At 39.3% G+C, this 27,934-nt stretch overlaps 1 protein-coding gene across 2 annotated transcripts; it reads right to left on the reverse strand.

The window, feature by feature from the left end:
- Positions 1–3,810: 3,810 nt before the first annotated feature.
- On the reverse strand, positions 3,811–27,918 carry LOC117419765 (transmembrane protein 168-like). Of its 2 annotated transcripts, XR_004547298.3 has the most exons (7): positions 27,518–27,918; positions 24,900–26,161; positions 17,487–17,629; positions 16,451–16,725; positions 13,323–13,450; positions 11,059–11,258; positions 3,811–4,272 (listed from the first exon to the last, which is right to left on the reverse strand). XR_004547298.3 is itself a non-coding variant. In XM_034032839.3 (5 exons), exons 2-5 carry the CDS (start codon positions 26,034–26,036, stop codon positions 12,903–12,905), a joined length of 2,103 nt encoding a protein of 700 aa, XP_033888730.1. In that variant the 5' UTR covers positions 26,037–26,161; positions 27,518–27,916; the 3' UTR covers positions 11,901–12,902. The 2 variants fall into 2 exon arrangements, 1 of the variants encoding a protein (XP_033888730.1); XM_034032839.3 differs by lacking the exons at positions 3,811–4,272; positions 11,059–11,258 and having other exon boundaries at positions 11,901–13,450; positions 27,518–27,916.
- Between the last annotated feature and the right edge of the window lie 16 nt (positions 27,919–27,934).

The raw sequence follows: 27,934 nt of genomic DNA on the forward strand, positions 1-27,934 counted from the left end.
GGTGGAGACAGAGGCAGCTCCTGCTGCTCTGCTCCTGGTGGTGGTGGAGGCAGAGGCGATGGGGCGGATGCTGGCCACTCAGAGGGAGGCTGTGGCGGTGCTGGCTCCCTCTGCTGTGGCGGCTGGGCTGGTGTGTGCCGTGCTCCCTTCAGCAGCATAAATAGAGGCTGCTGGGGAACACCAGCATCCTGCCCTTCTCCCCCCCAGAAAAATTCAGGGGGTTGAGCCTGTAACTCCTCCCCTTCTGGCTCTTGGGACTGCAGCTTGGGTCCTACGGCTGTGGAAGCGCAGACTTCCACCTCTTGGGCTATGGACGCACCGACTCCCCCCTCTTGGGCTGTGGACGCACCGACTCCTCCCTCTTGGGCTGTGGACGCACCGACTCCCCCCTCTTGGGCGTAGGACGTTCGGGCTCCTCCCACTCGGGCGTAGGACGTTCGGGCTCCTCCCACTCGGGCGTAGGACGTTCGGGCTCCTCCCACTCGGGCGTAGGACGTTCGGGCTCCTCCCACTCGGGCGTAGGACGTTCGGGCTCCTCCCCAGGCTGTGGAGGCGAAACCAGCAGGCATTCTCCCTCTGCTGGTGGAGACAGTAGCGATGGCTCCTCTCCCTCTGATGCTGGAGACGGTAGCGATGGCTCCTCTCCCTCTGATGCTGGAGATGGCAGCGATGGCTCCTCTCCCTCTGATGCTGGAGACGGTAGCGATGGCTCCTCTCCCTCTGATGCTGGAGACGGTAGCGATGGCTCCTCTCCCTCTGATGCTGGAGACGGCAGCGATGGCTCCTCTCCCTCTGGCGCTGGAGACGGCAGCGATGGCTCCTCTCCCTCTGGCGCTGGAGACGGCAGCGATGGCTCCTCTCCCTCTGGCGCTGGAGACGGCAGCGATGGCTCCTCTCCCTCTGGCGCTGGAGACGGCAGCGATGGCTCCTCTCCCTCTGGCGCTGGAGACGGCAGCGATGGCTCCTCTCCCTCTGATGCTGGAGACGGCAGCGATGGCTCCTCTCCCTCTGGCGCTGGAGACGGCAGCGATGGCTCCTCTCCCTCTGGCGCTGGAGACGGCAGCGATGGCTCCTCTCCCTCTGGCGCTGGAGACGGCAGCGATGGCTCCTCTCCCTCTGGCGCTGGAGACGGCAGCGATGGCTCCTCTCCCTCTGGCGCTGGAGACGGCAGCAGCAGGGTCTCTCCCATATCCGCAGCCAGGTAGTTGAACACCATGGCTGCGATGTCTGGGAGGGAAGCTGGGTGGTGTTGCTGTTCCCAGGCCTCCCAGCGCTCCCCATCTCTTGCCCACAGGAGGTTGATCACTGCAGGGAGGGCTTCCTCATAATCCCTCCCCGGCTCCACCAGCCAGTCCCAGACTCCCTCAGAGGAGAGTGCATTCGTCCTCTTTGGAGGATGCAGGTCCTCCCTCACTGGACGCTCTGGCTCCTCTTTCTCCTGCCATGGAGGGGGTTGGTCTGGTGCCACGTGCCCAACCTCACCAACCGCGAAGCACCACTCCTCACCCTTCAGGCAGGTGAGGCAGATATCCAGTGTGGCAAGGTAAGGCTGATGTTGCTGCGCCTCCTGCTGCTGTTGTTGCTGCTGCTGCTGCTTTCTCCTCCGGCTACTTTTCCCCATTTTTAATTTGAAAAAAAAAACGAACAAACAAAAAAAAAAACGCACTTTTCAATCCTGGTCCGGCTGTTGGAGGCGTTGTTTGTCCCACGCAGGACACCATATGTGGCAGTCTGGCTCGCAGTGGTGACGTCACGGACCAGGAATTAGAAACCAAAACAATGGTTGGGCGGTTAAAGCGTATTTATTAATAAACAAAAATAAAATATTTAAACAAAACACAAAACAAAAGGGCACGAGGGCCAAACGAATGAACAAACAAACAAGTAAGTGATGTGCTGGGAAATCCAGCACGTCTTAGCAATTGTTTTTCTAAATGTGGCTTTCTCTCTCCGCTCTCCCGTACTCTCCTCTACACTCTCAACCTAGAATGCAGAGAGCTGCAGGCTTATATACTCTGGCCGAGGGATTAACCAGTTGGTAATTATCTTATTATCCCTCGGCCAGAGTCTGCACGCGTTTGGTAAGGATGCATGACTGTCAGCTAGTTAAATAATCAGTAGCTGATCAGCCATGCATCCTCACGGGGTTTTTAAATATAATAACAAAAGACGCGGCGCTTTTACCCGCGCCGCAAACAAAAATACAAATAATAATAACTAGGGGCGGGACACTCCGCCACACACCCCCAGTGGAAAGAGAAGCCCAAAAGAAGATCCCTGCTTTTTGTTCAACATGAACCACATAAGCTGATCAACCAAGCACTGCAATGAAAAACGCATCCCAACAAGAAGTAGAATAAGTGAGCAGTAATACACGTCAAGGGTGCTCAAATATTGTCCAATATCACGTCTAGGGGTGTTGTTCGGCATGGAACGAAGGCTGTTAAACAGTCTAGGGGTGCAGATTTTTGGTCATATTTGAACACCCTGGAGTGTGGTATTGCTATTATACTCCCTACATTAAAGAAGGTGAGTCAACATACATATTGAAATTACAATTGATAATCACTGACAGTGAACAATAAATGGCTAAAAATGTGATAGTTGTAGGACTGAGCTTGAAAGAAGAACATTCACAAGGATGGGTTCTACCTGGAATCTATCTTCAAGATTAACACATCGCTGTAAGTACTTGGGGGCATAGATCACTGAAATGGTGCCAGGTTTTCGAGAATGACAGCAGTGTGCATAAGTATGTGTGTGAAGTGCAGGCACAGCTAGGGGAAAGGATGTATCTGAATGACTGTGCTAATCCAGATCAAGAGAACAGCAAATGTCCCGGTGTAGAATAAGAAAACAAATGCATTTTATTTTAAATGACCTGACCTACATAAAGACAAATTAAATTCCATAAAAAATATAGACTAAAACTTGGTTAGGCAGAACCGATTTGATCAAAGAAAAACAAAATCTTGAAGCAGATACAGATTTGCGGTTAAATGTCCTGATTCAAGCTTTTGTAAGGAAACAATATATTCAGTGAAGACATCCCAGTTCTAATTGGTAAACAAAAAGGTGATAGAAACACTGTTAATCCCTTATGAAAAGAAAAATGAAATAATAATACAACAACATTAACAGCACAAAGATATACAGGGGTTTGGACAAAAAAAGAAATGCCCACAGTATGTTGAACACATGTTTAAACAGGCTGTTCCTTGTATAACTGACTCATTTAACTCATATATCTCTGTTTCAAGTCAGTTTCAGTCAAGATAAGACATATCTTTGAGTCAGTTGGCCCGTTTATTTTCACTTTGGCACCCATATAGTGTAATGTTACTTTTACAGCTCTGAAAATATTTACAGCTAGACAACATGAATGTGAAGTAAGCGTTATTATTTCCACAAAGAAGCCAATCCGAGGTTTGCATGGTTAAGAGCCAGCAACAAAAGAAGAGTACCCCTCTAGGCCTAGCATTGTATTTTAGGAGGAATAGAAAACCCTCTGATGTCTAGTTTTTCTGTGGCGTCAGCTGCAGACTTCTGTCAGCAAGTGCATTTCCTGTTGCTTAATTCCCCACAGTTCAAGTGAAAGGTACAATATTTAAGTGGGGCACAGGGTAGTCAAAGGCAATTGGCAGCTGTGAAATATGAGCTGGTTGTGCCAGTACTATACAGCCAAAATTCAATACCATGACTTTTGTATTTTGACATAACCAGAGATTAAAATAAATGAATAACTATGTGACAGGGTAGCGTCACGGCCCAAGCAGTTACCAGCAGGAAAGAGACCCAGAGACAGGAAGCTGCAGTTCAAGCGCTGGTGCGCATGTTTATTACACAAACAAACACATGAACAGGAACAAAATAAACTGGCATGAGGGCCATAATGAAATGTTCAAACAAATGAATAAATCACTTGTAGGCTGGGCATCAGCCTTCACTACAGATACAAAACTATTTAAAAAATCACAGCACAAACACTCACAACCAAACTCCTCTCCCCAACAAAGGATTTCTGGTTCCTTTTAGATATGTGGCCACTCCCCAATTAAGGGAATGGCCATAACTGTGATTGCTGGCAGGGACAGATTTAACCTCATCGCTGCCAACCTTACATTCCCGCACACACTATTTACAGCAGCAGGGCTTTTGCCCTGCCACAAACTACAACATTTAAATAGACACATATTGTATGCCGAGGTTACGTTGCCACTGATGGGTGGTGCTACTCCCTTCTTTTCCTTGCTAGTAAGCTGTCGACCAGGCCTGGAAACAAAAGAAAGAAAGTGATTCCATCAAAGTATGCTGCAGGAAAACCCTGTGCATCTGCCACAATTAGTATTATAGTGGACAGGTTTGGTACTTTGGAATCTAGCAAACTGTTTCAAACAAATACAGTACACAATTTATTTTTTAATTGCTCTCTCAGAAACTGCTGACAGATACATACATGGTGGTTTCTTTTTCTCCACTTACTGTTTTTTTGGTCCCTCCAGTGCACATGTCAGAGGAAGAGCTTGGTAAGAGTTCAATAAGGATGATAATGTAATCACAATGTTTAATTAACACATATTGATTTTTGCACACTGCCTATGACAAGCCTTTCAATTAAATAAATAAAATGCATACCTTTCATTAGCACATGAACATATTATTTATAGCAATGTGCTGTACTATATATGTGGTGTCATCTGAATGCCACTGTGGACTAAGATCACACAATGCACTCAATATTCCAAAACAATCAAGGGAGACTTCTCTGTACCATGGCAAATGATTAATCTCAAGTCACCTCTCATAAACACACAATTATCTCTCCAATATATGTCCATTATCCATTTTTACTCTGGGGCACATTTTAGAAAAAAACAAAAAAAACAACATTATGGTGACTTAAGTTCTTAAGACAATCTACATTAACTGCATTGTCCTTGTTTAAAAAAAATATATATATATATATCTGGACAAAAAACATTTGATAAATAGGTGCCAAAATGGAGCTGATACTTAGTTGATAGAATAAGCTAGAATAAAATAAGTGCATTGTGTAGCCAACTGTTCTCATGAATTGCCATATAAGGGAATTGTTTAGTGTTTAGGTGCATAGCATGAGACAGCCCCATCGCTCAGAGTCTTCATATAAACATATGGGACAGCGAGATTGTTCCTCTCAAGTCAGGCACTGACCCATGAACAATCCTGAAAATCATGGAGTGGATTTCAAAAAGCCTGCTACTCAGGCCCTACTGTTGCCTGTCACAAGCTATGGCATGTACAGACTCAATCCCACAGTCATTTGTGACCGGAGTCATGCTTTCCAATGGTAGCTGCCTACAAACGTTGCACTCTGAAACCACTCGGGAGATTGTTTTGTTAGACCCTTCAGTCAAAGCAGCAACTGTGTTGAGGGATGACACACCACATGATCACAGAAACCGGCACATACTGCAGACTAGGGGACTTTCCATTTTTTACTTTGATGCTGTCATTTGTAGGCCAGTCACTATATGTGACAGTGAATGTCTTTCACTAATACCTCAACTCAATCCAGCAAAACTCAACTGGATTAATAAGTGAAGCTATGGAACCTGGTAGTTTCACCCCAGTGTTAATATACATTGCTGTATTGTAGTGAGTTAGTCAACAGTATGCTGCTCTCAGGGAAATAACACTGACATTATTCACGAGGGTGTCAGTACTACAATTCAGCTGAAAACTGTTGACAAATGTAAACAAATCCACAGCAGTCAACTCCACCTTCAGTAATTAATTATATCATAAAGTCATTTGCAAACATGTACCAGCGAGTAATGTTGTTGAATTTTCAGTAAAAGGGATAAAGAACAATTTTTAATGAGTTAGAAATGTTTTAAAGTGCTCTCGAAATACTGGGTTAGTTCAGTACTTGTTTATCCCTTACTTACTACATGCTATTGAATGTATAATTTCTGATGCATTTCAAATCCTGTACCTTTGGCAGGGGAATGGAGAGTAGGCACTACTGAAGAGTTCAGTGCACACACAGTACAAACAGAGCCGCCTTCTGACTGGGGGGGGGGGGAATATTACTCAATAATCCAGTATGTCTGTCAATGGCATACAATATATATTTCAAACATCAGTGCTTTTTTATACTAAAGCTACCTATGAAGGATACAGATTACATTTTCCACATATATATATATATATATATATATATATATATATATATATATATATATATATATATATATATATATATATTAGGGCTGTAAATCTACATCCGGTCATTTAGCCGTTTAAACGGCCATAAATTTTTATTTTTTTTATTTTTACTTTTATTTTTTTCATTAAAAATCAAAGCCGTTGTCTGATACAATACTAGTTCCCAGCGTCCCTCCCCTTCACAACGGCGCTAGCGCATTCACGTGAAAAAATAAAGACTTCATTTCCCAGCATCCCTCTCTTTCACAGCTTCTCGGTTCAGCTCGCTTGAATAACACCGTGTAACAATTTTTTTTTTTTTTTTTGTTCCTGGGTAGTAAGTGTTATTTCCTAATTGCTTATGCCTCAAAAGTATAGAAAATGGCTATTATTCCCCACAAACTTTGCTTTTGTGACCAGGACAGTGATATTTTGAAATTTACCTATTTTCCAGAACATTCCAGATAGATTCAGTGCTGAGTAAACTTGGAGTAACTTCTAGAACTTTCTAGAACTTTCCAGTAATATAAATAGTAGTATAAATACAGGGGCCTTAAGCCCACCAGTTCAGTTTAGTTCCAGCTGCCTAAGTGGATACATATCTGCATTTTTCTGAGATGGCATCAAGGTCATAGGAGACTTCAAAATGGTGGCATTCCTGATGGGTCTCCAAGGCGGTTTTACCAAGTTTCCCTGCTATCTTTGCCTTTGGGACAGCAGGGACACCAAGGCGCACTACCACAGGCGGGACTGGCCACAGCGGACCGAGTTCTCTGTGGGGAGGAACAACGTTAAGTGGGAGCCACTGGTGGACCCCCGGAAGGTGCTGATGCCACCACTGCACATCAAATTGGGCCTTATGAAACAATTTGTCAGAGCTCTAGATAAGGAGTCGGCAGCCTTCAAGTACCTTCAAGACTTCTTCCCCAAGCTGTCTGAGGTAAAGGTCAAAGCCGGTGTCTTTGTCGGACCACAGATAAAGAAGATCCTGGAGTGCAATGAATTCCCCAAGAAGCTCACTAGTAAGGAGAAAGCGGCTTGGAACAGCTTTGTCGCAGTGGTTCGGGGCTTCCTGGGCAATCACAAGGCCGAAAACTATGTGGAGCTGGTTGAGACTCTGGTGAAGAACTACGGCACAATGGGCTGTAGGATGTCCCTCAAAGTCCATATCCTTGATGCTCATCTTGATAAATTCAAGGAGAACATGGGAGCGTACTCGGAGGAGCAAGGCGAGCGCTTCCACCAGGATATACTGGACTTTGAATACCATTACCAAGGACAGTATAACGAGAACATGTTGGGAGACTACATTTGGGGGCTGATTCGTGAAAGTGATTTACAGTATAATCGTAAATCTCGAAAAACTACTAATTTCTAAATCTTTTGTAGTCATTTTTGTATTACTTTAGTATAAATACATGTTAATTTGGATTCATATGTTGTTTTTTTCTGACTTTATGTGAACGAAAAGACACAAATTCGCCCGTTTTCTCATTGGAAATAGGTAAATTTCAAAATATCACTGTCCTGGTCACAAAAGCAAAGTTTGTGGGGAATAATAGCCATTTTCTATACTTTTGAGGCATAAGCAATTAGGAAATAACACTTACTACCCAGGAACAAAAATTGTGTTACATAGTGTAATTAAAAGCTGTTCTGTAATTGCAGATGTCCTGTTGTCAACACACACAATACAATATGGATTTTTAAAAAGGTGTAAGCACTTTGTAACAGACATCTTATTCGCCGTTCTTTTTTTTTTATATAAATAAATAAATAGTAGCTACATGTTTTTCTTTTCCAATGTGTTACTGTTTTACTGTGGCGTGAATGGAGCCGTGAGGTGTCTTAATCACAGGCTATTCACTTTACTGAAATAATGTACAGTACTAAGACTAAGGCCCTATGGAATTCGTGTTATTTTGATTCCCATTTTATTTATTTTTTTCTGATTTCCGTTTTTACCGTTTAAAAAAAAATGTAATTAGGTTAATTTAAATGAACTTATGCACACCGCAGGCAAGGTGAACAACACAAAACCGTAAACTACAGGCTTCTACTTTTTCCATTTGGTTTGCGTTCGTCTTCATTGGATTAAGTATTGTTTTATCTAATTGTATTAAAAAATAGTATTGTTAACTTTAAAAACGGGTTGTGTTTATTTTATTTTTTAGTGCAGTGTGGGGCACGCCAAAGCAAATAGATAGGCATGTTTCATAACTTTTATTTTTGAACTTGATCAATTCTATATTACTGCTATGCCCATGGTTTCACTATAAATCTTCTCTGTGTGAACATTGGGATCGTAGTATTCAGTGACTGCTGTAATAGCAGTCTGTGTGAGGAGTGCTTTTTGTGATGTACTAGTACAGATGTTAAAAATAGTCTGCAACGTTGTCTAATTGTTTAAGTCCTTAAAAAGGTTTCTATTTATTTTCCATGATTGCATTTATTTAACGCACTTGAACAGTGAATTAATTCTTGTTGTTTATCCCTTACAGAATACCCCGCCTCTTTTCTAACCCAGCTACAGAAACCGTCCCCCCGCCACCCATTCCCCCACTTTTGAAACCAAAGTTACGCCACTGTCTGTACTGACCATTAGTTTCACATTTTCCCTTCAAATATTTAAATCTCAAGCTTAATGCTCTACTGCCAAATGCATTTTTTCATACAGCACTTAATTCCGCGTTAACATTCTTTTGATTCCGTCCGTGCTCTCGTTAACACGGATTCCATAGAGCCCTATAATAAGACCTGAAAAAAGGCAATGCAAAGGAGATACACAACAACGCAGGAAATTGGTCTGTCATTAATTTATGCAAGACGTATTTAGAGTGATCACGTGGAAGAACAGGTCAGGTTTCCTTAAAGGGGAACACCATAAAAAGGGAAACATATCTGCGGAAAATATGCACAAATAACTTGATAATATATTTTACTGTTAAGTTGCGTTTAAATGTATAATACAAACTTTAAATGAAGACATTTTTAATCCACGTTTACCGTTTAAACCCTTACAGCCCTAAAATACATACATATATAATATATAATTGGTCTGAATACTTTTGCAAGGCACTGTGTATATATATATATATATATATATATATATATATATATATATATATAGCAGCTGGCTCTTTGAGCTAATATATATATATGTCACGGTATACAGGTTTTACAGTATAAACTGCCACGGTTTTTAAACCGCAACCATTTTTCTATACCATGATTACCGAGTTCACAGTATTGGCGCGTTTTCCATGTGTGTATATATATATATATATAAATATATATATATATATATATATATATATATATATATATCACACATGGAAAACGCGCCAATACTGTGAACTCGGTAATCATGGTATAGAAAAATGGTTGCGGTTTAAAAACCGTGGCAGTTTATACTGTAAAACCTGTATACCGTGACATATATATATATTAGCTCAAAGAGCCAGCTGCTATATATATATATATATATATATATATATATATATATATATATATATATATATATATATATATACACAGTGCCTTGCAAAAGTATTCAGACCAATTCTCTCATATTACTGAATTACAAATGGTACATTTAAATTTCATTCTGTTTGAAACTCAAAATCAATTATTGTAAGGTGACATTGGTTTTATGTTGGGAAATATTTTTAAGAAAAATAAAAAAAAACTGAAATATCTTGCTTGCATAAGTATTCAACCCCCAACATTAATATTTGGTAGAGCCACCTTTCGCTGCAATAACAGCTTTAAATCTTTTGGGGTAAGTATGTACCAGCTTTGCACACAGTGTCGGAGTGATTTTGGCCCATTCTTCTTGGCAGATTTGCTCCAGGTTGTTCAGGTTGGTTTGACGATGCTTGTGGACCACAATTTTCAAATAGAGCCACAGATTCTCAATGGGATTGAGGTCAGGACTTTGACTGGGCCACTGTAGGACATTCACCTTTTTGTTCTTGAGCCACTCCAATGTTGCTTTGGCCTTGTGCTTGGGATCATTGTCCTGCTGAAAGGTGAATTTCCTCCCAAGCTTCAGTTTTTTAGCGGACTGAAGCAGGTTCTCTTGCAGTATTTCCCTGTATTTTGCTCCATCCATTCTTCCTTCAATTTTAACAAGATGCCCAGTCCCCGCTGATGAGAAGCATCCCCACAGCATGATGCTGCCACCACCATACTTCACTGTAGGGATGGTGTGTCTTGAGGCATGGGCAGTGGTAGGTTTGCGCCACACATAGCGCTTTGGGTTTTGGCCAAAAAGCTCTATCTTGGTCTCATCTGACCACAAAACCTTTTCCCACATCGCAGCTGGGTCACTCTCATGCTTTCTGGCAAACTCCAGACGTGCTTTCAGATGGTACTTTTTGAGTAACAGCTTCTTTCTTGCCAACCACCCATACAGGCCAGTGTTTTTATCCAGAAAATGTGACAGCAACTTTAATGGTTCACAGGTGGAGGCCAATGGTAAGGTAATTGTGTCCTCATTAGGGCAATTTCTTTCATCGGTGTAAACTGGGAGCTTCCATAGCACAGGGGTTGAATACTTATGCAAGCAAGATATTTCAGTTTTTTATTTTTCTTAAAAATATTTCCCAACATAAAACCAATGTCACCTTACAATAATTGATTTTGAGTTTCAGTGTTTTAAAATAAAATATCAAACAGAACGAAATTTCGATGTACCATTTGTAATTCAGTAATATGAGAGAATTGGTCAGGGTCTGAATACTTTTGCAAGGCACTGTATATACACACACGAGGGTCATGTAAGAAAATGTATGGTTTGTCATTCCCACAACTAGTTTATACATGTTTTATTAGAGCTAACCAAGGTTGTAAAATACACTTTCTTACCTTTTATTAGCACGTATTAGTAACATTATCACTGGCCTCCCCCTTTTCTTGTGTCGAAGATCCTTTTGTTCCAGAACTTCACAAGTCCTCAGGGTCAGCACTCTTTATTCCCTGACAAGTGTTTCTTCTCGCCTCTGCTAATTCATTCACAGAAGAATCCTTGATGTCGCTCTCCTCCACACTGTTAACCTGGCCCAGATCTTGTTGGATACAAGCGATGTAAACGGGAAACAAATGTGTATTCAAAACAGGCATATGAAAATCCTGTCAACAGTTCTTCACATCATAATGCAACCAGTTTGCTCACGCTCAGAGTGCTGGATTTCAAAAAGGGGTCAGGTGGAATAATGAAATCTAACACTAGTACAGTAAGGTAGCCTTTAGTACTTTATTCAACTTAAGTAAATCTGGAAACAACTGGTATCCAGTTGCGACACTTGACTTTAATTTCACCTTAATGCTACCGTATGTAAGGTACCCAGACTGTGGTGTAGAATTAAATGAATACCATATACGTTTTCATATTAAATGTCTTTCCTATTTCATATCAAATGGTGTGTTCTGTATCATTCTCTTGTGTTGTTCCAGCTCAGATCATTATTTACCCTGCCCACTACCATTCCATGAAAAATGACTACTAGTGTGTGCAGCAGTAATATCTCCATTACATAAATCTCTTTCTAAACAAATGAGTCCTCCACTGTGTCCTAAATCAGTCTTCACTCAATTCCCTACTGACTAGGGAGACTTTTGTTTTAGGATTTAAAAAATAACTCTATATTTGAAAGACATTTAGTGATGAAGCATTGGGAAAATAAAAAGAAAAAAAACATTGACAAAAGTGTAGGAAATGGCTTTATGTAGGAAAATATCTTTCTTGGGTAACAATGATACATTTTCCTGTGCACAAACAGTATCAATAAATAAACTCACAGAATCAGTAACTATTGGATTAGGAAAATTAACTCTGAACTAAAACATCCTTAGAAAATGCTCTTTCCCATGCCAGTGGTGCATGCTGGCAAGTTGTCTGGAAGTCATAGCAAAAATATGTATCACCATCTTTTGACTTATACAGTATAATAAGTGAGAGAATGCCAGTTTTGAGGGGTATTGTCCTCTCCACCAACCCTGCACCATGTGGCAGTCCTCTTTTAAAGCTGTCATATTGTAATGTAAATTAGCTGAATTTAAGATGTCCTTTCAGTGAAACAATAATTATTATTTTTTGAATTGGTAACCTTTAAACATTTTCTATCAATAAGCATACCTCCATAAAAGTGTAATCTTTGAAATTTGATTAGTATTGCATTTGTGTGAATAATTTATGAGCATGTTTTTAGTAGTTGAGATCAATGGTCTTTGTAGGAAAGCATTTTGCCATTGCATTGCATTAGAGATCAAATCAGTCCTAACAGTTTTTGTTCAACACCACGCAACAAATCCAACTTCCCAGTCTCTACGTGTATCCATGCTGACATATGTACAGTGAAAATATTTTCTTTTCAAATCGAACACCAGTCCTAACTCAATGTGAAGTGATAACTATTTCATAGCTGGGCAAAACAGAGCTGGATCAGAACACACAGCTGTACAACTAAGTCAAAGGTCAGCTGCTAGAAAGGACATCTTGAACATTCTTTTAAAAGCATAGGTTACTTAAGCTACTGAGTAATCTTACAAACAGTTCATCTTTAGTTTCCACACTCTTTTCCATTTACACAAAGTAAAAGCAAAACTTCACCCAGTTGGAAAAATCCTCTAGATTGAAGAAAAAAAAAAATACAAAATAAAATACAATCTGTACCTTAAGTGCAAAGAAAAACAAACTATGTAAAGCTTTTTTAAGATTTAACCAATTTAAATCCTGCTCCTGTGTCTAGCACAGTTGGAGGGAACCAGCTCAGTTTTAGCCTCCTGAAACATCGGAGACAAAAACTGCAGGCCCAGAAGATTTGCAATCCACCGCACCAGTTAGCCAGGTGAACAAGGGGATAGGTAACACGGGGGAAGTTTGTCATCCAGTGCTTTGCAACATCACTTCCTGTTGGTAAATGGAGTGTATAGTCACTCCAGCGTTTAGATACACCATACACTGGGGTTATAGTCCGGCCTTTTTCGGCCCACCTGATGTTGTTGTCTGGGTTACAGTTATACTCCACCCATTCCGCAGTAAAGTCACCCAGCTGTGGTGGATCTGCTTCCTCAACATTTACAACTTTGGCCATTCCTGCACCCTGGACTGCAACAAAGAGGTCACAAACCTTCTTCACGTCTTTAACCCAAGGAAGGGCATTTTCAGTGTCCAATACAATTATCAGCCGTGAGCAGAAAGTGCCATTCTTCTCTGTCCACCAGTCAAGGATACTTTCAAGTTGCAATGTTTCTCCCCCTGAAAGGAAAGTTGTTTAGTCAAGATTATTATTACCTACACCAGCAACATTGTGATCTTAACTGAGGGAAAATGAACAGTTAAACAAAAATCAATTAGGATACAACACAATGTTGATTGTAACCAGGATTTAGGTAGCACACAATATGCAAAAGCATCTAGTATAGCTAAAATTGCTTTTAAAAAGAGAGTTACTCTGGGATCTATACTCAGACCAGTCTTGTTTACACTTTACATTAACAACCTGGGCATTATTATTGAAAACCTAAATTAAATTTGTATGCACATGATACTGTATTGTGCTGTAATGGTTCTTTGCTTGACCAGGTTAATAAAAACTTGCAGGAAGCATTAAATACCATTCAGCAAATCTGTTGGGTTTTAAACATGATGTAAACTCCAAAAAAACAAAAGCAATGATTTTTATTAGGGGTGGGCACCAATATCGATATTTTGATGATATTGCTAATAATTCAATAGAGCGAAAATTCATGCACGCTCACAGAGACATACTTTGTATTGCTAATACTGCTACAAACGCAGTATAATCAAGTTTATTTTATATTAAGATACAACAAACCCTATGCATACCAATCATTGTCACTAGGCAAACACCACACACCATTTTATTCCATTGATTGGCGTTTAGGTACCAAAAGCTTGCATGCTGCATTAAGCACCATTGGCCATCCATTTTGCATTATTCTGAGATATGCGCATGGGTCAGCGCTTCATTACTTGTGCTATTATTAATGTATTTTTAAAATGTGAACTTTCGGTATTATAAATGAGAAGTACTTTTAAAACATCAAAACACATCTCAAAATAATACAAAATTCAGCATGACACTGTACTTAATACTTTTAGAGGTGTCGTGAATCAGCATTTACACGTAGCAGCTGACGATACAATTACTTTCGGACTGGGTACAAAAGTCTGTGCGCAGTGAAGTATAGAAATATTTCGGTTTGTGAAGCAAAGCACCACTAAGTTAAATTAAGTTACTGCTTTTCATAGGTAAATATCTGTTAACGTCTGTATATGTATATATGTTTGACATTGCAATTGTGTTATTATATTTTTCTGTGTTTTGCAAGACTTTGGTATTATCGCTATCAATATACAATTTTTATATCGTTGCCCACCCCTAATCTTTATAAATATCTTGATATGCCAAACTTTAAATTGAAGACTCTGGAAGGGTCCTGCATTAAACTAGTAATTAACTTAAAATATCTGGGAGTATGGTTAGATAGGAATTTGAATTATAAAACACATATCGATATGCTCTCAAAAAAAACAAAAACTTAAATTGGGTTATTTTTATAGACATAAATCCTGTTTTTCAGAACAAACTAGAAAACAACTAATCTTGAGTACTTTATTGCTTACGACATATTATTTATAGAGTATCTACTACCATGGTCTGTTCTAAGTTCTTCAGTTCCTAAAGTTTATACAGAATTTGGAAAAAAGGCAATCCGTTTTATAGCTCCATGGTCTTGGAACAAACTTTAAGAACAACTGAAACTTACTGTCTTGATACCTTTAAAAGAGTTCAAACAAACAGCGTACATCTATGTAGCCAAGACATGTTTTTGTTTTGGCCAGTGCTCCGAAATTGTTTTTGTAATTTTGATAAAACTTGTTTGTACTGGTTGTGCTCATTTGATGTAAAACGGTAATCAACTATACTCAAGATAACATTTACTACTTTTTGGTTACAGTTATGTAAACAGCATAAAAAATAATCAAAAGGATGTTTCAGGAATATTACATTCATTAGCCTATTTAATTAGCAAAGTGCTGCTGCCAGTCATCTGAAGTCTCTGTTAAACGAGTGTGTGATTTGTAATGCAGTTACTGGGAATATGGGCTGCTCAGTGGTGTTTTTTCTATCACCCAAAATAAACCAGTCAGGATTCACAAAGCGTCCCCCAATGTGAAATACTCTGCACCATCTTTATTCATGAAGTTTAAAAAAAAAATCACTGAATCTAAACCTCTAGCAGTTTAGATTCTCATATTGTATGCATGGTCTACAATTCCTCATTCATCACTCTGATTCTCCTTGTTTTGTGAAACCTCGAACCCAGAGATACTGCATCACTGAGGATGTATCTCCTGTAAATGTACTCCAAGGATATTGTGATGAAAAATGTTAGAAATGTAACTACAGTATTGTTGCAGGGCTGAATTCCCTTAATGCTCATTGCTTTGCCATTAACAGCTACAGGCAAGAACTCTGCGGCCGCCGTCTTTTTTTAATCCTCTTTTGAGGCAGCAAGAGGGGATAGATTACAGAAGCTGTTCACAGTCTGCTCCATCTGTCACCAAGCATCATCACCACTTTAAATCTGTCTGAGTCATGCCAGAACCGTCCTGCAGGTTTACCTTGAGTCTCCACATCCCTCTTTGTATACACAGCCACGATAGATGTAAGACAAATTAACAAGGAAACTTTTTTAATTTTTTTTTTTATTGCAGCCCCATGATCAGACATCACGGCACGCAATCTCCTTCGCAAGGATTAAAATGGTTTCTCCTCATTCTAGTCTGAAAGCCAAGTTCCTACAGAGATGTGCACTTGAGCCAAGTTTTGAACTTTCTTTTTTTTTTAATGAAAAACAAAATGGAAAAATTTCCTGATGGGCTGGATGTGTAGGTCTCTAGATACGGTATATGTAAAAATAGGAAGTGTAACATTCAGACAGATGTAGTGCCTCCGAAAATCCCTAGATACCTACTGTCAATGGTGTGCTAAATAAGCAAATATACACTCCATCTTTAAATGTAAATATCAAAAGGCTACCAAAATTACATTTTTTGAAGGCTTTTTGATAAATCCAAAAAAAAAATATGAACACAATATCTCAGTGTGCTGTAATGCTATACCACTTAACCTCTTCTAACACACAGTTGTCTTAATTAGACGTACCCATAGACAAGATGCAAATCTATATAACCCCTCTTGAAAAGAGGGTGGAATTATATTGTTACCTGCAAGAGCCCACTCGCCAGAGCTGTGAGAATGACCACTGTAATATATAACATAGGTGTCATGTCTGGGGCCATCTGCGGTCCGCAGTTCAAGAAACGACTTGAGCTTGGACTGGAGGGTATTGGAAGACAAGCCACTGGTAGAGTAGTCACAGCCATAGGTCTCAATCATGTGGTAGGCAAAAAACCTCTGAATACTGCTCAGCATGCCAGTCGACCTGAGATTCAACTCCTGCACATGCTCAGGAGGAAGAAGTGTTGGTTGGCCATCAGGGCTACAGTATAAGGAAAAAGAAAAAGAGTCACGTGTGTTATCTGTCTATTAAACACTTTCACAATTCACTCCTGGTTGTCCTCCAGCAGAAGATATGGGGCTGCACAGCTGTTCACCTGGTCCCTATGATGATTAGGTCCAAGCCAAGGAGGATTTACCTGCCCGGCTGCCACAGTGCACTCATTTTATAATTCTGTCTAGGTTGACTGAATCCCAAACAGGAACTGAACCAATTATCTTGAGCTGAAGAAGCTGTGTGTTAACCACTGGCTGGACCCATTCACTTGGGTCATATTATCAAATCTAATACCATAGTTCAGCACCAGGCACAGCCTTCTTGTTTCCCAAAGTTAGAGCCATCAGTAACATGAAAAAGTGTATCACCATGACTGACATGTAAAGTTTGACACAGGTACAAACCGATTCATAACATTATTAAACTGAGTACAGTCATCTTCAAATGAAATATTAGCAACTGTATTCTCTACTGCTCCCACTTATGAGGCAGCCATATAGTTTATTTATTAATCTATTTCCAAAACTGTAAAATGTAGCAGTTTTAAAGTATTTTCCATGTTTTTTGCCAGCCCCTGAAAAGCGATTGGAGACGTCTAAATTCAGTTTCCTGATTCACAGACAGAAATCCCCAGTTATAAATTAAAATCCTGATGATATAATTTCTCAAGTGCTATTGTCCATCACAAAATATGTCTCTATCGAATCAGTAATTTGAATTAAAGGAATTTTAAAGGAATTTATTACCTGCAGTAGTTGGTGGGGATTACAACCGCGTATCCCACACAGGTTCCTCCCAAACAGTTTCCCAGTTCATGGAACAGACCATGAGTCAGCGACTCCAAAGGCAGGACCACCAAAAACACACTCATAAAGATTCCATTGGTAGGCTGTAATAAAAAATAAAAACGATAAAAGTACTGTATTGCATCCATAATACCAAAACACTGATCAACAATATTTGTGAGAATATGAGAAAATCTCATTCTAATCCAATTTTGGGCATGCCTCCCCTCCCTTCTTTCCTTTGGAGAAAAGTGGTTCCCTATTATGGGAAAGCCTCAGGAGAAGGAAAAATATCCTGATTGGCTGTCCCAATTAAACGAAAGGCAGTTCTGAAAACAATGAAATCACATCACATTATGATTAAATGTTAAATACATAATTTAAAATACGAGTCAATTTTTTTTTATTCCTAAACAAAATGAATCACTGTTTTTTTATTTCTGCATGAAATGAAAAAGAATGAAATCCCATCTTATCACAAGGCGAGGCACCTGCGATGTTGACACGGCAACTTTCTTTGCAACAGCTGTCTGAGAAACCACAGGAGACGACTCCTCCTTCGAGTCCAATGTGGTTTACACAATTTACACAAGTCACAGCGTAATCACGTACTCACCGCACTGTGCTATGTGACCTGTTTTGCTCTGAAAAGCGATCTCCGTTCATCATTTGAAAATACTGTATCCCAATTAAACAAAGTGACGTCCCAATTAAACGACATATATAGCATTTGGAATTATTTGTTTATTTAGCAGACGCCTTTATCCAAGGTGACTTACAGAGACTAGGGTGTGTGAACTATGCATCAGCTGCCGAGTCACTTACAACTACGTCTCACCCGAAAGACGGAGCACAAGGAGGTGAAGTGACTTGCTCAGGGTCACACAATGAGTCAGTGGTTGAGGTGGGATTTGAACCAGGGACCTTCTGGTTACAAGCCCTTTTCTTTAACCACTGGACCACACAGCCTCCTATATGGAAGGCTGTTGGAAGAACCATCTCCCAGAGTTCTGTTCCATTTAAACAGAAATCCCGATTATCAGTATTCCGATTAGGCGGCGCTGGCTGTACTGTACAATTAAAATGACTATGTATATATTTTAACACATGGCCATGTAGTTTTATTAACAATGCAGTACTGTATATAGCCAATAGCTCATCAAACTTTCATTTTGTGAGCAGTGTTATTTGATGCAGATGCTTAGTCACTTGTATCAGTCCATTATCTGGGAGGTTCAGGCAGTCAGTGAACATGCAGTGTTTCTCTGCAAAGTACTGTATGTGTGCAAGCCCCGGGCTGTACTTTTAAACAAGCCATGAACCAGGTAGGTGGCTTTTACGGTGCCCCAAAATGAATGGGGGCTGAGTTTTAAGAGTTAAAGCGAAAGTCTTGCAAAACAACACCTAGATAGACTTATATATCGTCTTTTTTTTTCAAAACTGTTTACTTACTGCAGTGTACTAAGTTTCTATAATGCTTAAAGATAGCGGCCGAGAATCATCTACGAGAGAATAAAGTCTCGCGGCACTTAAAATATCCAGCACTACTTTTTATTTATTTATTTATTTCAACCAGAACTACTCAGAATGCGGGTCATAGTGCTTTCGTCACTGACACCCACTTCCTTAGAGATTGATGTAGCGTTTCAGGCATTCTAAATTGGGAGAAAAATACAGTAGCTTGGTGTCTTAAAATATCTCTGCAGGATATTCCCGCACTGAAAGTTGCAGATATGCGGGAGCAACTTGGAAAATGTGTGATTTCTGCAATCCCGCACTGAAATTCAAGCCCTGGAAACTATTTACAATGGAGCCTGTGCTCACATCTTATCAACCAACATATGAGCAGTGGCAGTGCACAGAGCAGCCTATACCATTAAGGTGGTAGTTACCATAAAGCGATTTTATATCCAACTGAATTCCCAGTGAATGTAAGAAATAGCGCACATGTTGTTTGTTGTATGTCTTACTGATATAAAGGCAGAGTGCTGCTGGGGTTAAGTATTACACTACTTAGAGGTCAGACATGATTGTGAGATCTCGATGGAGGCTTTAAACTTCCCACCAGGATGTGACGAGTGAAACATAAAAATCAATCTAAATAAACCAAGTCAATCTAAATAACATAAAGTATAGTTAAGATAACTATGAAAACAGAGAGCAAATCCAGTTTTACTATATCTATTGTGTATTACCATAAGCTTTAACCCCACTGTTCAATAAGGTACACAGGTATATTTGTGGTTAATTGTACTGTATGAGGGGTAGCAAATGACACAAACTCTTTCTAACAACATGACCTTTCACTCAATTTAGTTGTGAATGTTTGCTTTCCTTAAGGTTTACCAGTATGGCAAAGCGTTTCAGAAGAGTGGCCCTACTGAAGCTTCCAAATAATATAGACACAAGATATTTTGTGGATAGCCCTGTCACTAGAGGTCACATACTGTAGCTAAATAATTTACTTATATTAATGAAATCAGTCAAAACACATTTCTGAAGCCAGTGATCACAGGAAACAAGTGGCACATAGAACAAAAAGGCAGAAAAATACTTAAATAATTTTACATCAGTAAAAAGTAACACAAATTACAGCAAGTACAGTAATTGGTATTTCATTTTATTTCTGTCCTGCCTATCTGGTAAAAGTCATGCCTGCAGTATTTGTATTATCAACCTTTATTGTATATTTTATGTTCCAGAACCTTTTTGTGCTACTGTAAATATAACCTTTTTTCATTTACACTTAACTGTACACCGAATATTCTGCCTTCTTGATCTGGAAAATCTGCATAATGCACACACTGGTTGAGTATCTATTTTACAAAAACCTTAACAAAAAAACACTTAGCCTAATTACTAAAGCATTAGGAACACAAAAACTTTGAAGCTCAGTGTCCTATTAACAGGATAATCATACCACATTGCAGTAGGTGCACCTTCCATACCATAGAAAAGAAGGCCTTACGGGCTATGAAAAAAAACAAAACAATAAAACAACATACAATGAGACAAAACTGACCCCAGTCCATACACTATATAATAGAGATCTACCTTATCTACCTTGTTGATAAGTTGGCTATTATTAAAATGATCAAATGACTACATAAACTCCTCCATATACAGTGTCCTATTCATTACCTAAATAACGCGCTGCAATTACCTGTACATTTTGAAATCATGCTGGCCAATCACATGGTTTCAACGGATGTTGATTTTGAGAAATCAATTAGGTAATCTATTGAAGCAGGGTTGGTAAATTCCAATTCAATTCAAGAATTTGAATTGGAATTTGAATTGAAAAAAACTTCAGGATACAGAATTGGAATTTGAATGAAAGGAAATAGAATTTAATTCCATGAAATTCCACTCATTTTAAAAAGGTTGAATGCCACATTTATTTCATACATCACTATAAACAATACTGATTGCAACAGCATTAATATATACTTTCAAATACTGTATCTTAAGCATGGCTCAAAGCTTTCAAAACTTCATTTTTTGCATTTTTGTAATGAGATGTTTAAGAGCTACAGTAGTCCTTAATTATTTGTTTTTCTTTATTTATCCATTATTTAATCACTTAGTTTTTCACTCCTATGTTGTTTCATGCCACTCATTTTTAAAAGTTGGCAAGAGATATAGTGGGGTTTTAATTTAAGTCAAGCTTTATCTAAGTTACTTTAGAAGTTTTGTAAATCTCTTGGTTCAAGATATGTTTAACAAGCTGTTTAAATTGTTAAGTGGTAGGAAGATAAATAATCTTGCAAATATGAAACTGCAACCTTAAAGAAATCTGAAATGCTTTGACATTAAGAAATAATGACAATACAGATGAACCAGTTTTATATCACCTCACTTAATATCATACCCTGTTTATAATGATTTTTGAAAAAAACCACTCGCCATGCACCATAGGTTCTTTGAGAAACTACCTCTCTTAAACAGGTTTCTCCCCTGGAATTCTGCACAGCTGGGTGGCTGAGCATTATTGCTGGGAGCACTTTTAACGCAAAAATAAAACTGCCTGACCTTAAATATAATAAGACAACGAATTATAATAATAATGAGTAATAATCCACCCTAATTCATACCCAGGCTACACTGCTCCATTTACCCCCTCTTTTTTGTGTTTCTGGCAAAGCTTACACATCATACCACCCAATTCCTTGATGTAAAAAAGCAATTTTTATTTTTTCCCCACATACCATCGTACCCACTATCACAATGTTTCTTCTGCGGTTCTTCCAATTCGCTTTCTACAAGTGGCTCTTTGTTGACTATAATCAGGCTGCTCTTTTTCATTTTCTACATTTTCTTTTTCATCATCTATTTCGGTTTGGTAATTTCCACATTCATGTCACTATTTTTGCTTAGAAAATAATCTGTTATTTTTTAGCAGTCATTTTAACGTTTCAGCCTCTAGAAGTGCTTAAAATGGAAAACCCGCCCCTTCAACTCTGACTGGTTAAATGTAGTGTCAAGACGTAACACAGCTGTCGTGTGGTTCCAAGTTTTTTTTTTTTTTTTTAAACCAGTACGTGCAAGTGGTCTAGCGCAGTGCTTACAAAGGTACCACGCAATGTTCCTGTCAGGACAACCAAGGAAGTCAGCACCTCCGGTCACTTATTTTAAAGTAACAAAAACACTTATTCACTGCCAAACATTAACTACTTTAAACATGTAATTACTGCAGTATAGGATACTGACCTTAAGGTTCGGGTTTAAGTGTAGGGATTATTCATTATTTTAGTAACAATAATACGATAGCCAATCAGAGTGCAGTGTCCTGACAGGAGAACTTTGTGTTACCTTTGTAAGGACAGCTGCTCTAGTCTGCTAGCAGCGCAATCAATCCTTATCATTAAAGGCATAGTAGCATCCGCAAGACGCGCGGATCAGGGTTGTTCAGCTGGGCGGCGACAGCCACTTAGCCGGGTGGACCGCCCAGCTGAAACAGCCTGTTGTTAATATCATCTCACAAACCTGCTTATTGTCACGTTTTGTGCAGCCTGTCAAATTTTGCGTGGCCGGGCTTTACTAAGTAACCACAGGATAGAATTAGTTTCCAACGCAACTAACAACCAATTATCATCTCGGCTGATAAACTGACATTTTGAGCAGCCTGTCAAATGCTCCGTGGGCTGTATATCTTATCAGGATACAGTTCAGTTACAAAACACCAACGTCACCAGATTTTAACGTAGTCTTATACGAATGCACACAAAAAAACACCAAGTGCAATGCCTAATTGATAGCTCTCATCAGTCGACAATTCATGCCTTTTTTAGATAATGACTCAAACTGTTTCGTTCCAGTTAATGATACAAAACGTAGTTGTCCTGTAGTAAACTATATGCATGTGTTTAAATGTAATGAACGACTTAATGTACAATATTAAAACATTGCTCTTTAATTTAACTCTGGAGGAGGCTGTGTGATCCAGTGATTAAAGAAGAAGGGCTTGTAACCAGGAGGTGTGTGATCCTGAGCAAGTCACTTGACCTCCTTGTGCTCCGTCTTTCGGGTGAGTGGTTGTTGCGACTCTGCAGCTGATCATAGTTCACACACCCTAGTCTCTGTAAGTCGCCTTGGATAAAGGCGTCTGCTAAATAAACCAATATTAATAATAATAATAATAATAATAATAATAATAATTCACGGTTACTTTTCTCGTAATGTTGTCATAGGCAAATGTGAAACCCACTTTATATCACGAATTATGCCTGCACAGCAATCATGATATAAAGCGGGTTCATCTGTATTACATTTTCCAGAATAAAACATCTATCTCTATTTCAACATGCCGCAGGCACTTTGAGAGATGACTGTGTGTTGTTCACGAACACAAATTAGACAATGAAAGTACTGTATGCCACAAAGGATATAAATAAAACATCAGGTACTGTATGTATGAGTAGACCTAAAGGCTTCTCTCCTGTGGTGCTACTGACAGTCTGTGCGAGAGCCTACAGTCTCTTTTTGTCCTTTTTCTTCTTTTTGGCTGTTTGTCATGTGCATAATTAGAACCTATAGATTTTTTGTAACAAATCTTATGAAGGATTTAGTACATTATACAGTAATCATATTTTTTAAATACCAAGTTTAAATGCACACACATCCTTCACTTTTTTCACCCAGTAATATAGAGTATAATTTCTGTATTAAAGGGCTCTACAGGGCATCCAAATTTGATGCATACGTGACCAAAAAGTTGTCGGTGCATTGAAATGAAAGCAAGCGCAGTTTATTTTTATATTTATGTATGATTTTTGCGTGCTCTCTTTAGTCTAGATATGTCAGTCTAGTCTTATGCAAGTTTGCGCACCCGCCTATTTTTTTTAGTACAAACTGCTTTAATTCACGCTGATATTATACCTGTAGTTTTAAGTTACGCTAAGAACTAGTGCGTAAAATTTCTGAAGCGAAATATCAATGTTTTTTTTTTTTTTTTATTTAATTTAGTCGTCGCCAATTTTATTTTTTTTTACCCCCGTTTTCTCCCCAATTTAGTATGCCCAATTATTATCTGTATCCTCAGCTCAACGCTTGCAACCCCCCCTGCCGACTCGGGAAACGGCAGCTGGAGCACACGTCCTCCGAAACGTGCTCCTGCCAAGCCGTCATTTTTCACACCGCGGATCCACAGCGATGCCACCAGACCTATAGTGCCGGAGGACAACACAGATCTGGCAGCGCCACTGCAGAACCACAGGCGCCCTATCGGCCACAGGGGTCGCTGATGCGCGGTGAGCCGTGGATTCCCCTGCCGACCTAAGCCCTCCCTACCCGGGCAGCACTCTGCCAATTGTGCGCCGCCCCCTAGGAACTCCCGGTCACGGTCGGCTGTGACATAGCCTGGATTCGAACTTGCGATCTCCAGGCTATAGGGCACATCCTGCACTCCGCGCGGAGAGCCTTTACTGGATGCGCCACTTGGGAGCCCCACAAAATATGAATGTTAAAAAATAAGAAAAAAGTATTCCAACAAGTTTTGAAAACAAATTATTATAAACTATTTTTTTTTATTCATTTTCTGCTAAACTAAAAAAAAAAAAGTATTTTTTTTCACATAGACCTATTTCTTACTCCATAACTATGTGCATGCGTATCACTAAGAGTGGACAGGTGTCAGACGAATAACAATGACATTTTGTGTTGTGACAAATACACTATTTAGTGACCAGTCACTGTGCCTGGCAGCAGTTTTTCCTAGCGGAAACACCGACTTGTGCGACCATTGCTTTCACAACCTCAAGAACTTAGATAATTAAAAGTATCTTCACCCTTTTTAACTCACTTAAAATATAAATAATTTCAACATTAAAACATGTCTAAATCATTAGAAGCATTTTACTATTATCCAAGTCCTACCTGCCAGGATACTGCACCCAGAATTGCTGTTGATAAGAGACTGAAAAACACCAGCCGTTCTGAGATCAAACAGAAGTGTCGCATTCCTTTGGAGGCCATCACCCTGTCCAAGTTTCTGCTGTCAGTACGTTGTGTGTAGTAGACATTATGACAGTCATTTAATTTGGTGTGGAAACCCCAGACTGTTATGATGAAAATAACATGGCAGACCAACCAAAATATCCCAAAAATGGAGAACCCGGGGATCACAAAATACCACAGATGCAAATCCCCTAGTTTAAAGGCAGACAGGATGAAGAAGGTGATCTCAACAAGTCCCAGTGGAAGAATGGAGAGCCTCCTACACAGACGGCCGCGGTTCAGAAATGGCAGCCACCGCTCAGTGACAGAAAGCCCACTAAAGTAGACGTCAAGTAGCGGGTCACAGATCAGACGGCTAAAGAAGCATGCAAGGGCAAAAGGGTTGGTGGGAATATTTAAGCTGGGGAAAAACAACATGGAAGAAAGCAGAGCAAAAGTAACTAAGTTTGGAACTGCTAGGAAAGACTTCATCCGCAGGTCAATAATCAGCACGGCCAAAGAGGCTACCAGAAGGATGATACTCATGGACTTCTCCAGCAGCATGGCAGTGCTGGCAATTGCGAAGCCAACAAGTTCCAAAAACTCTGCAGAGGTCAGAAGGGCTGGCCGATAGCGGACACAACCGCAAACCCTCTCTACCAGAGCCCACAACGTCCTGATGATGATACTGGTCAGCAGAAGGTACTTGGTGGCTTCCTCCTTTACATCACTTTTGAAGGAGGGATTATTTAAGAAACACAGCAGCCCAAGAAGAAATCCAAACCACAGATGGGAGAGACTCAAACTTGCTGCCTCCATGGAGAAGTAGTAATACAATATGCTGGCGATGCCTAGAACAAACAGTCCCAAGATAAAGATGACTAATATTATGGTATCTGCTGTCTTCTCCCATCTTACATAAAGGCCCATGCATAAGGCCACCATCAAGTTTAAACTGGCTAAGAAGCCAAGATAGCGCACTGAGGAATGCATGCTGACATCTTTATTTGCCTCTTCCAGTCGAGTCATTGCTGCGTAGAGACAGTGACTGACACAGTAACGTAAAGATCTACACATGTACTTTAATATATAAACAGGCTCCTCTTAGAAATGATGTCCACGGAAGGTTCATCCACAATATGTGGTGAAGCTCAAGAATGCTGAAAAGGTAATTCTTCTGTTTTCAGCCTTTCACAATTGAGCTACAGAAAGAAAAAAAAAACAGAAATTAATGGAGTCATTTCCAATAGCTTAGTGTAACCTAGGAATATTTTATAACATGTTAACTTTCCTGCTACATGGGAATTTAATTTATTTCATTGCAGTAAATTAACATGTGGTGGGTTTTAATCATTACTGCTACTGATGTGGTTAAATGTATTAATTTGTGTAGTGCAAATGTGTACTACAAATCTTAACAAATTTCAACTACATCAATTCAGTGAAACCTTGCTATTAAGCACAGTCAAGGGATAAACAATTGTGGTCTATAAGGTGGTGGCCATACCACTAAAGGTAGAGTACATAGAATTTCTTATAACAAATTAATACAACTGGATTGATAATTGAATACATTTGTTAGGGCATTCATTTAACTGGTTAATACTGAAGACTTTAACCATTTGAGATGTTATTTGTTTTATTGTATGCAAACTGTTTTAATTTATTCGTCAATTTTAGATTCTGATCAGTTTAATTATTTTTTCCCCAAAGGGTTTACATTTTTTTTTAAAGGTGATTTTTAGTTTATTGCACGTTTGGTTTCCTTTAGAGTGAGTTCAAATTCACAGTTTAACATTTTTACAAATGGATTTAGGCGTGTACAATACATCATAGAATTTGGCTTTACTGTTATTTTCTCCTTGAACCGACATGCCCAGTTGTACTGTGCTACCAGCTACTGAACGAGCAGGATAAACCAGTGTTGGTCAATGCTGGGATTTTATACGTAAATAAAGTCTGTCTTAATATAGTGTTTCATGCGGACACTCCCTCTTTACGGTGATAACATGTATTACTTCGAAAATAATAAAAGCTAGTTAAAGTGACACCAAACTGAAAATTCATTGCCACTTTCACTTCCAGATCGCAGAAATGGAATAACTCTGGGTGCTGATAATCTTTGCGTTGAGAAATGCGAACAACACTGACTAGTTTACCCCCAGCCCAATCAAGTTCCATTGTGTTGTAATTGTTTAGTTTAATGCAATAAATCTTAACGGGTTGCCTGACATTCTAAGATTTACACTGAAAAACAAATACTAATTTTAAAAATAAATTAATTAGGAGTTCACTTTTTGGCAAATGCAAACACATCTGATGAACGCAACGGATACTGTTGAAAAGACCAGCACAGATTACACTTGTATTAAATATCCAAATAAATCAATCACGATAAGTACGCCTATGAATACATGGACGGTTCAACACTACATTATATTGGTGTTCTAAAAACAACATAGCATAACATGAAAAAAACACTTTTTTTTTTTTATTTCACGAGTAGAATGCATTTCCTGTTCAAAATGAAATGAACAGTTTTACTATAACGTACGTACCTTTTTTAATGACTTTCAACAATAAAGCCTGAACACAAAATGCCTGTTGTGACTTTTTAAAAATATATATTATTAATAATTCCAAAGCTATTGTTTAAACTTCCTCATTTAATTTCATGCCATATCACAGTTTGAAAAGTTTCCCTGCTACAGACGCCATGTTTGCACCGTGTCAAAGTACGGTAAGCAGCCTGGTTCAAACTACTCAGGCGAGGACGAAGCTCGTACAGAAAAGAACACTGCGCACAGCTGGAATACCGAGACTACTGGCACGAGGTACAGAACCTGGGGCCATATTACAGAACAATTTCCTAACTTGCTTTCCTATCTGTCTCATCCTATCCTAACATTAGTTAGGAAATCCAATCTAACGCCAATCGTGTCCATAAACGACTGATCCAGTGTGAATAGAGCAGG

Source organism: Acipenser ruthenus, chromosome 14 (genome assembly GCF_902713425.1).
Source record: "Acipenser ruthenus chromosome 14, fAciRut3.2 maternal haplotype, whole genome shotgun sequence".
NCBI classification, from domain to species: Eukaryota; Metazoa; Chordata; class Actinopteri; order Acipenseriformes; family Acipenseridae; genus Acipenser; species Acipenser ruthenus.

Coding starts and splice junctions, on each gene's coding strand:
- LOC117419765 (XM_034032839.3), bottom strand. CDS start 26,036: ATGTGTAGATCTTTACGTTACTGTGTCAGTCACTGTCTCTACGCAGCA. Junction 17,630..24,899: donor TGGGTGCAGTATCCTGGCAG/GTAGGACTTGGA, acceptor TTTTTATTACAG/CCTACCAATGGAATCTTTAT. Junction 13,451..16,450: donor TGGCGAGTGGGCTCTTGCAG/GTAACAATATAA, acceptor CTTTCCTTTCAG/GGGGAGAAACATTGCAACTT.